The 18,825-nt window shown below is 55.6% G+C and overlaps 1 protein-coding gene across 2 annotated transcripts; it reads left to right on the forward strand.

Annotated features, from left to right (window-relative positions):
- The first annotated feature begins 30 nt into the window (after positions 1–30).
- On the forward strand, positions 31–6,237 carry REEP2 (receptor accessory protein 2). Of its 2 annotated transcripts, none has more exons than XM_060146282.1 (8): positions 31–181; positions 2,139–2,211; positions 2,500–2,576; positions 3,734–3,854; positions 4,076–4,189; positions 4,545–4,692; positions 4,790–4,920; positions 5,006–6,237. In XM_060146282.1, exons 1-8 carry the CDS (start codon positions 150–152, stop codon positions 5,072–5,074), a joined length of 765 nt encoding a protein of 254 aa, XP_060002265.1. In that variant the 5' UTR covers positions 31–149; the 3' UTR covers positions 5,075–6,237. The 2 variants fall into 2 exon arrangements, with proteins under 2 accessions (XP_060002265.1, XP_060002266.1); XM_060146283.1 differs by having other exon boundaries at positions 4,551–4,692.
- Positions 6,238–18,825: the final 12,588 nt, after the last annotated feature.

Consider the following 18,825-nt stretch of genomic DNA (forward strand, 5'->3'; position numbering starts at 1 on the left):
CGGCGGCTCGGCGCTCCGCGGCCCCCGCGGCGGCTGCTGCTGCGGGTGCTGCTGCTAGTGCGGCTCCTGCTGCCGCCGCTGCTCGGCCTCCAGCAGCTGCATCCTCGGCCCGGGCCGGGTTCCCGCCCTGCGCCCCGCCCGGCCCCGCCATGGTGTCCTGGATCATCTCTCGCCTGGTGGTGTGAGTGCGGCGGCGGCGGCGGCGGCGGCGGGGCGCGGCCGGTTGGGAGGGGGATGGGGGCTAGGGATGGGAGGTGAGGGGTATTGAAGCCCGGGATGGACCACTCCGTGGCTTCATACAGCAGAGTCACCTAAAGGCACATCGTCCCTATTTGGGGTCCCCAGAGACGTGGAGGTGTGGGACCTGGAGGAGGGGGAACTGTTAGAGGAGCATGGCAGACCTGGCTTCCCACCCCTTTTATTTTTAATTTCCCTGTTTCTTTGCCCTCCCTCACCCCAGGGGCTGGGCAGCACGGCTTGATTTATCAGGGGAGGCGGCTTGTCCCCTCCCCCACGTCGCAGATCTGACTGGAGGAGCTCCTCAAACCTGGGCCCTCATCTCCCTTGGGGAGAGGGCTAATGGAAGAGCCCGGGGAGCAAGGCAGGGCCTCCTCATTCCATAGCTTAGGGCCGTGGCAGCCTTGGCCTCCCCAGAGGGCCGGGTTTCTCCTGCCTCTTCCACTGACTGTCAGGAGACTGGGGGGTGAGGGCACATGCTCTGAAGACCCCCCCAGGGAGGACGGGATATGGGAAGCAGAGATGCTTGGAGGACAAAGTGTGGGAGGTAACTGGGAGAGGATGTGTGTGGCCAGCCTGGAATTGTGAAAGCCGCGGAGGGGAGGGTGTTAGGTGGCCTTCATTTCAGGCTGCCAGCTACGTCCCTCCCACCTCCCCCAGGCTGCAGGAGGTCACCCTCTCCCACAACCGGGGACTTTGTCCTTGAGGATTCCGCCCCCCACCCCATCTCCAAAGCCTATTTCTCAGAAGTGTCCTGCCTTAGTGAGGCAAGTCCATGGGGGAACAGGCAGTACCACACATTGTCAAGGGGCTGGGCCTGGCAGGGGCTCCACATGGGCCTCAGCCAACCCCTCCCTGCCCCAGCTCAGGTCCCTGCCCCTAAGCCTCTACCTTGGGGGACTGACACCCCAGAATCCCCTCCCTGCTGTCATGTGCTTGTGTTCTGGCTTCCTCTAGACCCACCAGAGTCTCCCTCCTGCCTCTCCCGCATCCCACCCCAGAGGGAATCCAGGGGCCTCAGACCTCCCTGTGACCTTCCCAGTGTCTGCTTCTCTCGTGTGAATGAGCTCGCTGAGCGGCATCGGTCCTCTCCTTCCCTCACCTGTGTCCTGTATGTGATCTCTGATGGGATCAACACCGGACTCCACTCTAGCCAGGACCTCCAGCCCAGCACGCTACCCTGAGCCTGTTCCCAAAAGTGTTTACATGGGGGAATAAACCTCTCTCAGGGCCTCCTGCCCCTGTGCCCTCTGCTCCCCAGGCCCCAAGGGCTACAGTGGTACCTCTGACTGCCAGGTAGAGTGCCCTGTTAGGTGGCCCTACCCAGCTTGGCTCTGCAACAGGGAGGTAGAGGGTAAGGGCAGATGGGTATGAATGGGAGTGGTGTCAAGAAGGAAGACAACCCTGTGGCAGTGACCAGACCTCCACCCCTGATATGCTTATGCACAAACAAGGATCAGGGCTGAAGAGGCCACAGCAGACCCTCTGGCCTCTGGGTCTTTCTGTGCCTCGGGGGCTGGAGAAAAACTGAATAAAGGGTTACAGAGGAATTCCCTGGCGTCCAGTGGTTAGGGCTCGGTACCCTCACTGCCGGGGGCCCAGGTTTGATCTCTGGTTGGGGAACTAAGATCCCACACGCTGTGCTGCACAGCCAAAACAAAAAGGGGTGGGGGGGTGTTATGAGGCATCACCCTAGCTGGCTGGGGCTTCCATGCTTGTGTATCACCTCAGGCTTGCCTGCTTTGACCTAAACCCCTGACCTGAGTTCATCAGTCCAGCTGATGTGGCACTCTGGAGTTCTGTCCATTCTCCCCTTACCTACCCAGGGACTGATGCAGAGCTGGGAGGGAGAGGCTACTGCTCTTGGCCGAGGGGCCCAGTAACCATGCCTGCCTCCCTAGGCTCATCTTTGGCACCCTGTACCCAGCCTATTCTTCCTACAAGGCCGTGAAGACAAAAAACGTGAAGGAATATGTGAGTGTATGACCCTTTATCTCCCACCCAACCCACGTGGCAGAGATCAGGGAGGACACTGGGTCACATGACAGGTGGGGATGACTTTGTACTAATGCTGTCAGCACTAATGAGACCTGGTTCAGGGGAGGTTCCAGTGTGTTCCTCTCCTCCAGGCCTGGTGTGATACGCAGGCAAAGTTGAGGTCCTGAGCGTCCCCCACAGCACCTCCAGCATGGTTGGCAGGCAAAGGTGGGGTCCTGGGTGTTCCCCCAAGGCCCCAGCCAACACCACCCTCTGTACCTTCAGGTGAAATGGATGATGTACTGGATCGTCTTTGCCTTCTTCACCACTGCCGAGACACTCACAGATATTGTGCTCTCCTGGTGAGATCTAGTGTCCCCTCCCTGCATCCTCAGGGACCGGGGCCTCTGACTTTTTCTACACAGCCAGTCAAACAGAAGACTGAGACCCAGGGTGGGATCCCCCAACAGTTCCATGGGGTCCTGGGTGTCCCCTCCCCCCAATCCCCATCCAGGCCTGGCTTGATCAGCAGAATAAGAACAGATATAACCCTCACATTTCTTTCTGGTGGTAGCCAAATCACCACAATAGAATTCAGGAAACCTGCTTCTGCCGGACTTGCCGTGACCTTGGCAGGTCACAGTTTCCTAGGCCTCAGTTTCCCTATTTGTAAAATAGGCGTGTGACTCATTCTTATAAACATTGGATGCTTGTATTTCAAAGGCTTTTTCTAGGCACTACGAGACTATGTATATGTCCTTCGAGGACATGGAATGCCCTAATCATCTGTATATTCACAGCAGGAGCTCAAAAATGTTTACAGGACTAATGTAGCAGGGTACACTGGAAGTCCAAAGAAAAGAGTTTTACAGAGGCAGAGGACAAAACATCCTTGCATTTGTAGATTTCAAGGGCCTATGGCCTTTGAGAAAAACAGTTTTAGAAGAGGAAGTTGAATGGGGTCAAATTAGGAAAGAGTAATGGGTTAAAAATTGAGAACAGTGAGTGTAGGTGCCTCTTGACACAAGCAAAGGAGGGAGCTTTGATGAGGATGGAGGAGACCTGAAGGAGTGTGTGGCCTGGGAAAGAGCCTTGGGGCATGGAGAACGATCCTTAAAAGCAGGGGCCATGCCATGGCATCAAGGGGTGGATCCAGAGCACAGCTGGAGAAGCCCGGCTTCTTCATGGGAGGAAGGGCAGGAAGAGAATGGGGTGAGGACCCAAGAGTGCACCTGGAAGTTCAGGGATCTCGCCGTGGTGTTGACCCCAGGACAGAGGAGTGGGTAGTCTTCTGTCAGAAGAGGGTGAGGAGAGCCACTGCTGCGGGGAATTCCTGCGGGATCACCTCTCACCTTCCCACTTGGAGTCTCAGTTGAGCCTCCCCTTGACCAGTCTCCTGAGCCACATGGGGACCTCAGTGCAGTAAGGGGTGGGGGGCCAGCCAGGGTCATGCAGAGAGTCGGCGCACCTCCTGACTCCCTGCCCCAGGCTCCGCCGCTTGCCTCTCTCCACCCAACAGGTTTCCATTCTACTTTGAGCTCAAGATTGCCTTTGTGATATGGCTGCTGTCCCCTTATACCAAAGGCTCCAGCGTGCTCTACCGCAAGTTCGTGCACCCAACACTGTCCAACAAGGAGAAGGTCTGTTGGGACGAGGGAAGCTCCCTTCCCATCTGCCCCAGGTCAAGGCAGCCCAGTGCCTGTAACCACGTGCATTCGTGGCTCTCCCTATGGGTGATCTGGCAGGGCCCTGGCCTCCTGGGGCAAGCAGTGCCTTTGTCCAGGTGTGAACAAGGGCAGGGCAGGGCCTGGCCAGCAGGGCCCACCCCTCACCTCTTCCTGCTTCCCCTCCGACCCCTCAGGAGATCGACGAGTACATCACACAGGCCCGAGACAAGAGCTATGAGACCATGATGAGGGTGGGCAAGAGGGGTCTGAACCTGGCCGCTAATGCCGCGGTCACGGCTGCTGCCAAGGTGAGATGGGGGCAGACCCAGCTCCCAGGGCCCCACTTTGCTCATCTCGTCCCCCTGGCCAAGCCCCTTTGCATCCACCAGGTCCTCAGGTGTGTGAAGGTTTGGGGTCTTGTGCAGCTTAGGGTTCCAGTCCTGCCTCTAACACCCTCCAGCTAAGGAATTTCCACTCAACGGGCCAGTTTCCTCATCTGTCCAAAGGGAAAGCATGGCCCCAGCCTGTCAGTGCTGCCATAGGACAGGGTGAGGACACTGCGGGGAGAGCACTGAGCCCAGTGGCTGCCCAGTGCCCCACGGTGACCTCTATCTCCACCCCGCCCCTTCCTCCGGTTCTCCCGGTGCGTGGTGGTGACCCTAGGGCCAGGGGGTGCTGTCAGAGAAGCTCCGAAGCTTCAGCATGCAGGACCTGACCCTGATCCGGGACGAGGATGCGCTGCCCCTGCAGGGGCCCGACGGCCGCCTCAGACCCAGCCCTGGCAGCCTCCTGGACACCATTGAGGACTTAGGTACAGACCAGGCCCAGGGCTGGGCATGGGGCACAGGGGCAAGGAGGCCAGGTGGGAGAAAGGCCAGACCACTGTTCTCCTTTCCTCCCCGAACCAGGAGATGACCCTGCCGTGAGTTTAAGGTCAGGCACGAACCAGGCAGATCCCCGGACAGAGATCTCTGAGGATGACACGGGAGACAAGGCCCCTAAGAGGGCCAAATCCATCAAAAAAGTGCCCAAAGCTGAGGTGAGAGCTGGGCCAGAGCTTGGGGAAATGGCGAGGGGTTGCAACTCCAGGCTGAGCCTTCTGTCTTCCTGTCTCCTTCCCACAGCCACTGGCTTCCAAGACGCTGAAGACCCGGCCCAAGAAGAAGATCTCCGCGGGGGGTGACTCCGCTTGAGGCCCCGGCACGCACCCCCCGCCCCAGGCTGCAGAGCCCCAGCTCCACACTGTGCCAGCAGCCCTCATTCTCAGGCCCTGGGGCCTCTCAGATGGCTGGTTCTGGTGCCTGCCCAGTGGCCCCTCCCCCGGAAGGGCTTGGAAAAGAGGAGGGAGGCCCTGCTGTGGGGGCTGAGGGTAGAGGCTGGACCAGGAGCTGAGGACTGAGCCACTCGAGGAGGTGTGGGCTCCTCAGAGCCTGAGCGCTCTTCTCCCCGCTCCAGCCCTGCCCCCGCCCACCCAGTGCCTTGCTGAAGACCATGGCCATTCCCTCGTCTGAAGTCCTGACATGGTCCCACCGCTCTCCCTGGGTCAGGGTCGGGGGCCAGTCACAGCCCAGAATGACCAGAGACAGGCCTGAAGGCCCTGGGAGAGAGAGAGGGAGTGGGGAAGGCCTCGGAGAACCTGGGCAGGGGCTCTGGGCCTGAAGCTGTGAATAGAGGACACGGGCCTAGTGTGCACTCAAATGACCAGGAGGGCCAGGCCAGAGCTGCAGCTGAGGGCCTTGGGTAGGACTGTGTGCTACATGCGCCCACTGAAAAGAGCTGGGGCTCCAGGGGTGTGCGTGTGAGAGTGTACGTGTGTGTGCATCTTTCTGGGTCTAGAGCTGGGGGGTTTTGAGTAAAGGACTTTCCCTCTAGCAGTAACCTCCCCCCACCCTCAGCCCTCCCTCCTACTCTCTGAGCCTCAGAGGACCCCAGCCCATGAGAGAGTAGGGCTCTGAGGGGCCTCTCACCTCCTCCTCTGCCCTTGATCCTCTCCCCTTTGCCTCCTCCCATTCCTGCCCTGCCCTTGGACTAGGCTCCACCCCTCAGAGCCCTCAGTAGAGGCCCTTGCTGAGCTGGTTCCTTTCCTCCTCACCTGGGGGCCCATCTTCCTTCGCCCTAGGGTCCTCGTCTTATGCCAAGCAGACTAGGCCCCATGTAAGCAGACCCCCGTCAGAGCCCAGCCTTTGCCCCACACTTTGCCCCAGCTTCTGCCGTGGCTTCAGTCAGGGCTAGGAGGAATGTATGAAGAAGAAAAAGATATTAGGAGCCAGGGGGCTCCCAAATCCATGGAAAGAGGGTGCCCAATGGACCTTTCGCACTGGATGAGCCAATAAACCAAATTCTGGCACCTCATTTATTTTGGCCTCTGTGCTTTGTTCTTGTTCTACCAGTCCACAGGTGGGAAGGACTTCAAGTGAGAAGCAGGGCTCAGCTGTAGGATGGAGGGGGGAAGAGGCCAGACTGTGAACCCCAGGAGTTCTGATCTCCAAGGTAAGAGATAGGCTTGAGGCAGTTCAGTCTGGGAAGATGGTTTTGAGGTTCAAGGTAGAGCCAGGGGACTAGGCGGGGCCAGGACTTATGAAGAGCGAGCGACAACCCTCAGAGGTTGTCCTGTCCCTCAGAATCTTACCCTGAGACCCCTGCACATTCTGGTACCTCACAGAAAGTGCCAGGTGTAAGCTCTAGGGACAGAGATCATGATGAGGCCCCCAGGGAAGAGAGAATGGGATATGGGGGCTCCTGGTCAGAACCAGGAGATTGGATGCCCATAGTGCCTAGAAACGGTGAGCCAGACACTGAAAGGAGGAGATAGGTGGGATGAGGGGAGAGGTGGAGATGAGGAACCAGCCCCATGGATCATGTCTGACCCTGGGGACAGGCAAGGAGGACAGGGAACCAAGGGCTGAGGCCAACGAGGCATGCCCATGTGGCCTGAGGAGGGAGGGGTCGAGCCCTAAGCTGCTGGGCTGGGGTGGAGGAGAGAAGGAGGAGGGGGGCTGTAGCACTTGGAGTCTGAGTTCTGGGGAGGTAGACCCAAGGTCTCCAGGGGTGGAGGGGCACAGCTGGTGGGGATGAGATCCTGAGGTAGAAGCCAGGAGAAGGAAAGGATGACAGAGGATCAGAGGCAGCGTTGGAAGAGACGAAGGAAAAGAGTAAAGAGGGAGGGAAGGAGGAGGGGGAGGGTGAAGGAAGCAAGAGAAATAGCGGCTCAGCCTTGCGGAAGGAAAACAGAGGAAGCATAGCCGCCGGGGATGGGGTAGGGAGTATGAGTGGGGACCTAACTCCAGGCCCTGGACCCCAAGGTTGGCAAAATGTCCCTACATCAGGCTTTCCTCTCCCTTCCCTGGCATCACAAGGGCATGTCCTTCTGCCACACTTGAGCCAGTTGGCCAAGAACCTCCTGAACTGAGGTGGCAGTGGAGGTGGGGTGTGAGATGCCCTTTTCATCTTTCCTGGATTCTTCCAGTCAATAGACCTTTGAATGGCATTCCTTTCACCATTGACCTCTGGGCAATTTGGCCCCTTTCTCTATCAGAAAGGAGAGGAAGTGTCAGGGTAGAATTCAGGGGAGAGACACCCTTGTTCTAGAAAGATCTCCAGAGAGTAAGATGCTGCAGTCTCCTGCTAGCAGCTACCATATGGCCAGGAAAGCAGGTTAGGCCTTCTCTAACCTTAATCTCATTTGCTGCATATCACACACACACACACACACACATTCACACACACTCAGATAACACACTTCCATCCACAGTGACCAGTGGCTAAGGAGGTCACTGCCAGATTCCACATTGCCAGGCTCTCCGTGCACATCTGGGTTTCCCTATGTCAACAGAAACATGCTCCGATTTCCAAGTTCATTGGTCCGTTGCCATGGAAACATTCAACCTCCTAGAACTAGGCACAGGGCCTGACCCCTGTGGTGCAGGGTAGGAGAGGAGAGATGGAGAGTGACAAACAGAATGTGGGGGAGGAGGCTGGGGAGACACATCTGGGTATATGTGACCCCTTGCTGTCTCGTCCCCTGGGACCACCTACCCTCTCCCCTCTGCCTCAATAGATCTCTCTAGGCCAGGGGAGTGGGGAAGAGAAGTCATAACAGGTGTATGGCTAGAGCTATGTGGAGAGTGCTTGATCATTGCCTGGATTCCCACTGGGCATTAAGAGAGATTAGCTCTGGAGCGGGGGCTGAGGTCTAGCCCTGTGACCCATGCCCAGACCATCTTGGGGACACTGGGCAGCCCTCCAGGCCTGAGGTCCCTGGCTAAAATGGCCTCAGGCCTGAAGCTGCTTCAGCTGGCTCCCCCTCCCTTTCTTGTGTGTGCCCCACACCCAGAGAACCTGCTTAAAATGGGATTTCCAGGCTCTGATGTCAGAGGAAAGGTAGCCGCCGCTCCAGCCTATGCCAGCTCTTCCTTGACTGGTAGAGCTGAGCCCAGCCTTGCTCAGCCTGGAGGAAAGGGTGTTAGGTAGAGGAAGGAGGGGCTCTGGGGGCTCTGGTCCCCATATATGTGGCATTCTGGATAATAGGGAGAGACTGTTTCCAGGCCTAAAGGTACTGCTGGCTTCCCCACTGCCTTAAATATCAGCCAGTACGTGATCATCTGCCTCACAAATTGCCCCCAGTTTTTCGCTTTCTGAGCTGGGTCAGGCCTGCATGGAGGAGGAGAGCACCTCAAGTCTTAGAGCCATTTGGTTTCTACCTGAGAGCTTGTCGCTCATCTAGGCTGCAGGCAGCGATGGGTGGGAGGGATGCCTGCAAGGAGGAAAAGAGCCCACTAGATGGCGCAGCTCGCTTCCACTGTGGGATTCTCTGGCCCCTGCCGGGGACAGTCTTACATTCAGCAGTCAGTCTGCTGAGTAGGATGCTTTATACCCCACTCCCTGGAGTTGGAGGTTCATGAAGAAAGCATCCTTGTGGGTAGATAGGACAGCTGTGGATTCTCAATCACTTCCTAACCCCAGTTTGTGTGCACAGGAGATGGTCAGACCCAGTGGGCAGGTACTCCCTTTGGGCGAGGATCTGGCACCTCCTGGGAGCAGGGAAATTGCCAAGCTGACCCTGGGAGGGCCCTACAGCCCAAGGAACCCAACCTGGGCTCTGAAATGGCATCTAGAGAGGATGCTGGAGCTGATTTCAGGGTCAGGTCTGAAGAGGGACCCAAGAGGTGGCAAGGGGTAGGGAATTTGGGAGGGACGGGTTGGGCGGAAGAGAGGAACGCTAACCTAGCTGCAGGATTCCCTGGATATGATCTCCTGGATGGCCACAGTGGCAGTCCCAGGCCTGCCCCCAGGTGTCCCTGTCCCCTTCCCCTTCCCTTATTTTCATCTGGGGTACTGTAGGGATGAAAAAGGAGACAAAGACCCTAATCTCCAAACCCTGGAATCCCAAAGTACTTTTCCAGCAGCCAGGGCCGAGACTCCTCAATGACCTACCTTTGCCTGACCTCTTTCCCAAACTGACCCCACCAGCCCTGAATACCTAATGTATTACCCTCTACTTTTGTCCCAGCCAGATGAGTGATCAATAAATAATGCTGCTTGAAATATTAATGGCAAGTTTTACACCAGCATCCCTTAGCTGTGCCTGTCATTGGGGAACTCACTAGAGAGCTGACAGAGAAATGCATGGCCCCCCAGAGAGCTCTCTCCTTTTCCCGTCAAGAGAAGGTCTTTCTTTGCCAAGATTTCGACCTGTTCCTATCTCAGCCAGATCATGATTCATTGCCATTTGGTTAGAAGAGGACAGGTCCCCCAGAGACCAACTCAGCCAGCCTCCCAGGAAAGGATGGAGTAAGTTAAACCAAGCAGAGACCCTTCTTGATTCCTTTGTCTCCTCTGATGCAACTGAGATCCCATTTCCTCTCTTCTATGTCCATCTTGGACCTGCCAGGTCCAGCTTTCTGAGTGGTGACTCAGGAGGAGATCTGAGGCTTCCCTCCTCCCCCTGCCTCAACTATTTAGAGCCTGAGCAGAAGGGACTCACATGCTCCCAGACTTCTCTGGCCCAGTCATTCTCATCTGGCTCTGTTCTCCCTGGAAGAAGAGGACGAGGAGGAGATGGGAGCTCTTGGCCCTCTTGAGCCCACCTGGTGGGCTCCCGGGGCCAGCGTCCTCCTTTGGGGAAGCCAGGCCCACTCAAATCTCTGAACACGCAGTGCCTTCTGCCCGAGCACTCTTGGTCTCCTGCTTCACTTGGTCAGCTCCTGCATGTACTCCAATTCTCAGCTTAGATGTGACACCACACTCAGTCCAGGCCCCTGTGGCCTTCTGTTCTCTTCCCTGACAGCATACATCACCCTGTTTGGTCATTGCCTGTTTCCCCACTGGACTGAAAGCCAGGGCATAGGTGATGGGTCTACCTGGTCCACCAGCATCTAGTACAGGGCCTGGCACACTATAAGAACTCAGCACATTTTTCTGGAATGTTCGAATGATATCCATGCAGTATTCTTCTGCTCCTGGAAAAACACCAACCTTCCAACCTCAGCATCTCTCTGCTGAGCTGTTTGCCTGCACCTGAGGATGGGTGTCTGCATTAAACAGCGGCTGCCCAGATCACCTGCCCTCGCCTGGACTCCCCCCCTGCATGTGCTCATGCTCACTTGCTCTGCTTTTCTCTCCCTCACACACACAGATGGGAGTCAGCTTTCCAGCCACATTCAGTTCTCACTTTAATTCAAAAGCTAAATTGGGAAGAAGAGCAGCTTCACACTCCCAATTTAGCCTGGGAGAGAAAAAGGGAGACAGCCTGGATGTTGCCAGGGAAAGGAGAAAGTCTGGGTCTGGGGTGGGTAGTGGTGGCAAAAGTACCCAGAGCCCAGGAGAAGACCGTGAGACCCCTGCCACCCAGCTCCTAAAAATAAACCATCCAGAGTTATGACCCCAGAGTGACCCCTGTAAAGCCTCTTTCTAATACCAGTGCAGCCATTCTGGGCATTACCCCAGTCTAGGGGTGGGATTAGAGGAGGTAGAAGAGACTTGAGTTAAGAAAACTATCCAAAGAGGGAGATGCTGCTGCTTTGGTCACTGGTAGTAGGAAACCAGAAAATCCTTCTTAAATCTAACTTTAATCCCTCTGGTAATTGCTGAGATGAGATGAATGATGAATAGAAACAGAATCCATAAACAGATACTTGCTCACTAATATTCATTATTCACAATAGTCAAAAGGTAGAAACAACCCCAATGTCCATCAACAGATGAGAGGATAAACAAAACAAAATGTGGTACATACATACAATGGAATATTATTCAGCCTTAGAAAGAAATGAAATTCCGATGCATGCTACAACACGGATGAACCCTGAAAACATTATGCTAAGCCAGGCATAATAGGACAAATATTATGGACAAATATCTTCACTTACATGAGGTACCTAGAAGAGGCAAATTTAGAGAGACAAAAACTATAACAGAGGTTACCAGGGGCCAGAGGGCAGGGAACAGGATGGGGAATTACTGTTTCATGGGTACAGAGTTTCTGTTTGGGATGATAAAAAAAGTTCTGCACATGGATACTGGTGATGGTTGCACAACATTGCAAATGTACTTAATGCCACTGAATAGGACACTTAAAATGGTTAAAATGGTAAATTTTATGTTATGTATATTTTACTGCAATATATTTTTGAAAAAAACAGTGAGTCCGATGTCAGCCTAAAGACATCGTCATCCTGCCATGATGGCTCTCTCTGTGGCTTGACCAGAGGGAAACTGGGTCCTTTCAGTTCCAAAGATCCCCTCCCTTTGCTGATAGGAACAGAAGTGCAGCCTCTGCCCAAGTGAAGCTCTTCTCCCTGGTTCTGGGTGCCAGCTTCCTCTTCAGTCACTCATTTTGACTTTGCCCTAAAACAGCGTTCCTCATAATATGGGTAGACCAGATAGGGTGATGATTAGAGGAGGAAAAAGAGAGGACTCTTCCATCCAGCCTCTCTAACTATCCTATTGCCTCCATACCATGGGAAATGGATGCACTTTGGGCTGAGATGCCTGTCAGTAAATTGGGGTGTCAGTTTTTCTTGCTCTCTGCCTCTGACTCGGAGGCCCCTGAAGAGAGTCTCTGTGATAGCTGGTGCTGATGCACCCAGACCTCACCCTCTCTCCTGGATGATTGCATGGTTTCCTGGCTGGTCTCACCACCATTCCTCCCCCACCCAGCCTCCTGGAATTATTTTAAAATGGTGAGTCGGCTCTCTGACTGACTGGGAACCACGTCAGTGGGTGGGAGCTGGATTAGGGGCTCCCACAGTCACTGTGCTTCCCCCATGATAGCACATATCACACTGTTAAAATTGCTTGTTTACTTGTCTGTCTCCCTTACTGGGCTATGACCTGCAAAAAAGGGAGAACCCTCCTTACTTCTCCTTATATCTTTTTTTTTTTCCTTATATCTTTAATGCCTAGAGTGGAGCAGATATGTGATAAGTAATCGTTGAATGAATGAAGTGAAATGATGTGTTCACGTGTCTGCTTCCCCATTCGATTTGACTCAAGAACCCCGGTAAGATGAAAGCTTTGTCTGATTCATTCTGGGGCCCCAGAAAACAGTTCTTGGGATGAGCTGGGGTTCAGCTAGAGGGTTCTAGACTGTCTGGATTGGAATCCTGGCTCTACCACTGCCGGGCTCTCTGACCTTGAGCAAGTCGCCTGCCCTCTCTGAACCTGTTTCCTCTTCAGTGAAATGGGGATGAGAATGGAACCTACTTCATAAGGCATTGTGAGGACAAATGCCTGTCAAGTGTTTAGCACGGAGGCTGTCACATCGTAAATGTGTCTTGGGGGTGGGGTGGAGATAGAGAATGCATCTAGAGATTAAGGAAAATCAGAGGAAACGAGCACCACCACTGATTTCAGCATCCTGGTGTTTAGAGGAAGGGGACGGTGAGGCCAGTACCAGAGTGGGGTAACCCCAGGGGCTACCTGTCCCCGCTCCCTGCCCTCCCCCCAGGTCTGCAGAGTCCAAGCTCACCCACCACGAAGCTGAGCAGCCCTGGCGCTGGGTGGTGGTGAGGGGCCAGAAATAACCGCAGTTGCTATTCCTGCCTTTCTGGGCTGGATGGGAACGCTGCCTTTCTAATCTAAAGGCTGCTCTAGACTTCCTGCACATCAGTGGGCTCTTATGTAACACTCCCCTCCCTCTGCCTGCCCAACGAGCTTCCAGAGATTTCTGCAGCCAGCTTTGCTGCACACTCAGCTGGGGGTGCGGGGAGCAAGGAAGCCACCGCAGGATGGATTGTCCTCTAAGCCCGGGATCTTGCTGGCCCTGAGCCTGGGAGAGGGGCCACTCAGCACAGGGCAGAGGGACTGATGTCCAGGGACAGCGGCCTCTTTCTGCATCTGCAGGATACTCTGGGGCAGAGAGGACCAGGAGAGTAGGCCTAAACGATAAAGGTCGTCTATCTTGACCCACTCCCTCCCTCTTCCCTCAATGGCCCCTCTGAGCCACCTCCGTGACTTCCACTTCAGGCCTTACCTAACTTTGTCCGGCACATGACCCCTCAGGCAGACTCTGAGGACAGCAGCCCAGACCCCAACTCTCGCAGGCAGACCCCCACCTGGGCCAGTCCTCCATGGGCTCTTCCCTGCAGCCCTGGATGCCATCTGGAGGGCGCATGCCAGGCACCTCTTCAGAGCCCAGTGGACCCCCTTCTTCCTCAGGCCTCAGCATCACTCTGCATGGGCCTATCTCAGAACTTGCCCTTCTCCACCTATCCTAGGGCTCAGGGTCTCCTCTGGCACCTGGTTTCCTGTCTGTAATTGGAGAAGATGAGGTGGTTTCACTCTACAACACTCTGGGATGATTCTCTCTCATTTCCCCCCTTCCTCCAGGTCTCCACTTCTCCCCACCCTCTCAGTGCACCCTCTGTCCCACCCCATACCTGGCCTCTTCAGGTTTCTTCTCTCTGCACCCAAAGACCCTCCCTGGGGTGGGAGCAGAGCTACCCCCAGACCCATTGAAGGCCAGGCCCTCCACGTTTCCAGCGGAGCCGATCAGCCATCGGAAAGTGTGACAGGCACCCCAGACAGAACCAAAGCAAGAGTCACTTCCTGAGCCCTGGGCGGGCCACAGTGGTGGCAAACCACGATCTGAGCAGCGCATGTGTGTGCTGACGTAGCCTGGGGCTGGGGAGGAGGAAGCGGCAATGGAAAAAGGGGCTTGTTTTACTCCGAGAGCTGCAGCCTGCTCGACCCTGGGTCAGGCATGATGGTTCCCACTGGCTTTCTCCTGCAGCCTCAGCTGCCCTGGACCAGCTCAGTTCTGCTCTCACCTCTGCGTCTTCCTCTTCTCTGGTTTGCAAGGAAGGTCTGAGCACAGATAGCAGCTCAGACCTGCAGAACCTCTGAGGGCCTCTCAAGTTTTCCAGGGTTTTTGGCATCAGTCACCCAGCAGGCAAGGTCTGAGAGTCCCAGACTCATCCCTGAGCCCCCCTGAGGCCCCGCTGACACCCGGGCCAGGGTGCTCAGGGCCTTCCTTCTCCCAACCTGGTTTCCTTTAGGCCCCAGACCTGTTGTCCCATCTGGGTTGTTGGTCACAAGTTGGGTGCTCACAAACCCTCCTTGGGAGGGGCCCAGTCTTTTCACCATGTCTCCTCCCCTCTCTGTCCCCCCAGTCACAGCGAACAAAAGTGTGCCATTGGCCAAAAGACAGACCAGAGGAGAATGGGGATAACACAGATGCTCCCAGCCCCACTGCTGAGAAGGCAGACCAGCAGTATAACCCTGTCCAGGAGGAGGCTTTCCGCCGGGCTTCTTTCTCACTCATGCCCCCTCACAGCGAGCGCGAAGGTAGGCAGTGCGTAGGGGCTCTGAGCCAGCTGTTGTCACTGTTTCTGGGTGGAAGCTGCCTTCTAGGGGCATATACCGTGGAGTCAGGACAGAGTTGAAAAGGCCACCTCCTCCTTAGCACTGTGTCTGATACACGCAATGGCCAATAAACCTCTTTTTAAAAGAATAAATGTTTTATTCAACTGTATCTCCTACTACTTCCCAATAGGAATGCTTTCTACTCCAGCGCATTTTTTCTAGACAGACCACACATGGACTCTCCTGGCCAACCCACCCCCAACCCCGGCCTGAAAGTGCCTCTCATCTCCTCACCACAAAGTTTGTTCCTCATCATGTTGTTTCTCCAAAATATCATCCTTGTCCTTTTCCCAGCCCCCTATCCTCTATGTTCTGTAGCGTAACTGACTTTTGGTGGCTAACAGGGCTGCTGCCTATTCTTAATTCTCTTGTAACGTGGAATCCAGGCTTGCTTCTACCCAACTGTAAGCTTCTCAGTGGCAGGGGCCTATGCGTTAGGCCTTATTCCCAGGCCTTGCCCACAGAAAGTCCTCAAAAAAGTTTTTTGTTGTTGTGTATAATGGGTGTATTAATCAGAACCTGCTGTGTTGTAACAGAAACTGAAATAAGTTTTATTAAATAAAAAAGGAATACACTGACCTGTGTAACTAAAAGGCTCAGGCTGTATCCAGAGACTTACTCTCTATGTGTGAATCTATTTTCTAATTTCCTCTGCACTGGCTTCATTCTCAGGTAAGCTCTCCAGTCCTGATGGCAAGATGGCTTCCAGGCTTACATTCCATTGGCTTAGTACCACCTGGGTAAGAGAATTCCCTTTGTTCAAGAGTTCCAGAAAAAGTCCAAGAAGAGATTCTCATTAGCCTGATTTGGGTCATGTGCCCATCCTGATTCAGTGGCTATGCCTAGGGAGATGGAATGCTCCTGGACTGCTGGATGGAAGCGTCCTAGACAGATGGCCAGGCAAGGGTGACATACCCTCTCCTAGAACTAGGATGGGGTTCTCTTCCCTCAACCACATGGATTGGGGTGGCTCTCCAGAGGAAATAACTGGCAGGGAGCACTTAGGAAAAGAAAGGTTGGACATGCAAAGCAAAAGATGTAGATTGTTAGGATTTCGAGTGCCCAGCTTCAGTGAGGACCTGAAGATACCGTAGGTCAGCTTACACATTAGAATCACAGGGGAACCAGTTTGCCCTGGCTGGGGGAGGAAGATGTGCTCTTGGAGTCTGGGCAGCTCCTGAGAGACAGAAGAAGGATCCTAGGACAAAGTGCCTGCTTAGTTCTGGCCCTCAGGAGCTCAGGAAGATTGTGATTCAGTTAGCCTAGGGTAAAACCTTTCTTTTTCAGAGCTCCACTGTGATTCTGCTGCACAGTCAAGGTTGAAATAATTCTGCTCTAGGAAATGATGTTCTACTGCCGCAAGAAGGATTCCGATTAGCTCTTCAGGACAATGTCCCCTGTGTTAGAATTGGAATGTTTCTCCTTCTCTGTACAACTTTTCAGAAAAGGGTCACTGGGGTTTGCTTGGAGGCTGAGGATGGGTGGGTGAGCTGTGGGTGACCCTGTGGGGGTCATAAATAACAATAGCCACTGTTTACTGAATGCCAACAGCAAGGCAGGCACTGTGCTTTATTTAGGACTTCACAGACATAAGTCCACGTGAGTTTCAGTCTTCACAACAATCCTTCCATGTGGGCATCATTAACATTAGCTTTTTTTTTTTTTTTTTTGCGGTACGCGGGCCTCTCACTTTTGTGGCCTCTCCCGTTGCGGAGCACAGGCTCCGGATGCGCAGGCTCAGCAGCCATGGCTCACGGGCCCAGCCGCTCCGCGGCATGTGGGATCTTCCCGGACCGGGGCACGAACCTGCGTCCCCTGCATCGGCAGGCGGACTCCCGACCGCTGCGCCACCAGAGAAGCCCAACATTAGCTCTTTTTTACAGCTGAAGAAAGATACAAAAATTCTGGCCAAGGTACCCCACCAGGAAGTAGCAAAATGGGCATTCAGACACAAGACATCTGACCCTGACTGGCCTGGCCTTTCTGCCCAGCAGGAGGCCTCAGAGAGGTGCCTCACTCTTGCTCCTAATGAACAACTCGGTAGGCGGTGGGAGTGGACACCCACCAGGCCCTAGCATTTGGGATGGGGAGTTCAGACCTAGAGCACAGAGAGGAGGGAGCCCTGGTTCACTGCCGGATTTCTTAAGCCGGTTTTTATAAGAAAGTGTGTGTGTGTGTGTGTGTGTGTCTGTGTGTGTGTCTGTGTGTGTGTGTGTGTGTATGTGTAGGATTCAGAGGGATGAAGCACAAGATAGCTACGCCCCCCCCCAATTTAAACCCTCCGACACCTACTTCCTGAGGCTGTTTAGGTTCAAGCAGACCCTAACCCGCCCCCTTCCCTCCCAGTATCGTCAGCAAGCTCCTTCCACACACACACTTTCTGCTTTCTTTTTAAATTCAGAAAAACACCACCTCCCCTGGATTCAGAGCTAGAGCTGAAGCCTTCCCCTACCGGAATCCCAGTTCTCTTTTGGTTGCGCACTTGATTGTGGGGAGGAGGGCGGGGACGAGACAGGGAGGGCTTCCTCGTTTGCGTCCCGCTCCTGGGAGACCTGCGGGAACCATTCCAGTCTACTCCCCTCCTCCCACCCTCGCCCTTGGCCTGGCTCGAGGAGGGGAGTGTTATCCCGCCCGGGATTTGGGCGCCTCGGCTGTGGCGGCTCCCCAGGGACTGCAGGGGTAGCCCAGGATGCGGCGCCTGCTCAGTTCGCGCTCACTGCGTCTAAGGCTCCCCCAGCCTGGCGCAGCGCCCAGCACAGAAGCCGGGAGGGGGAGAAAGACGGCGGCGGAAGAGCCCACTCGGCCAGGGGCCGGGGGAACCGAGCTGGAGGGACCTCCAGAGGGCAGCACCAACCCGCCAAGCAGGTCCTCTCTTCGAGCCAGCCTGGGGTCCCCAGACAGTCCACAGGGAAGCCTCCTTTTCAGATTCCCACACTTCCCGCCCCACCTCCACCTGTTCTGGATAAAGGTGGGACAGTCTCCCACCAACACAGGGACCACCAGCTCCTGGTGGGAACAGCACTCAGGTCTCTCCAGAAGCAATCAGCTTACCTCGTCCAACCACCCAAACGTGGGATCTTCCCCAGAGGGACCAGAGAACAGCCTTTTGGTTCGGGTGGCACAGAGGGATCCCCAAGCTCCAGCAGCCCCACCCCATTGGCAGATGGCGGAGAAACAGATGGCCCACCGTACCGCACAGGAAGGAACCCAGGAACCATCTGGCCGTTATTTCCTAGCCTCAGTTTCCCCGCGACACTTGGAAAGGCACCATGCCATTGGTCGAGGCCTGGGGTCAGGGCCCCGCCTCTCCTGGGCGGCCTCTGCCCTGGCCAGCCCAGCAGCTCCTCCCCTTCGCTCCCGCCCGGCTCCCACGGTCCCAGAGGTAGGCGGGCGAGCCCTGGATCACGGTGGCAGAACCCAGGTCCTACTCGCCCTCGCCCCCGCCCAGGGCCTGGGCTTTCCCAGCCCAGTCCCCGCCGGGAGCCTCGAAGCGCATAGAGCTACGCGCCTGGAACCCTCCCCGCCTGGGCGTCCCCAGCTCTTGCGCACGCGTAGGGCTCCCGGCTCGGAACCAGGGAGGAGGGAGGGAGGCAGGGAACAGCAAGCAGCGACCCGGAAACGCCATATAAGGAGCAGGAAGGATCCCCCGCCGGAACAACCCTTATATGGGCAGCGCCTTATTTGGAGTGCCCAGATATGGCCCGGCTGTTTCCGGCTCCGGGAGGAGGGAAGAAGGCGGAGGGAAGGGGCGGGGGCAACGCCGGGAACTACGGAGCAGCTTCGGTCCGGGAGTCCTCAGCTGTGGCTTGAGCACTAAGCTTCCTCAAGGCCTGGGCACCCAGGGTGTGGGAGCCGGCGTCGGGCCCAGGGTGCGGGATGGCAGTGCCTATGGCTCTTGGAGAGGGGGCTTCACGTCACTCCGGGTCCTCCCGGCTGGTCTTGCCATATTAGGGCTTCCTGTTTCCCATTTATGGCCATGTACGTCACGAAGGAGGTGGGTCCATGTCGTTCCAGACCCTTCAAATAGAGGCGGATCCGGGGAGTCGCGAGAGATCCCAGCGCGCAGAACTCGGGGAGCCGC

This window comes from Lagenorhynchus albirostris, chromosome 3 (genome assembly GCF_949774975.1).
Source record: "Lagenorhynchus albirostris chromosome 3, mLagAlb1.1, whole genome shotgun sequence".
NCBI classification, from domain to species: Eukaryota; Metazoa; Chordata; class Mammalia; order Artiodactyla; family Delphinidae; genus Lagenorhynchus; species Lagenorhynchus albirostris.

Coding starts and splice junctions, on each gene's coding strand:
- REEP2 (XM_060146282.1), top strand. CDS start 150: ATGGTGTCCTGGATCATCTCTCGCCTGGTGGT. Junction 182..2,138: donor ATCATCTCTCGCCTGGTGGT/GTGAGTGCGGCG, acceptor CTGCCTCCCTAG/GCTCATCTTTGGCACCCTGT. Junction 4,921..5,005: donor AAAAAGTGCCCAAAGCTGAG/GTGAGAGCTGGG, acceptor TCCTTCCCACAG/CCACTGGCTTCCAAGACGCT.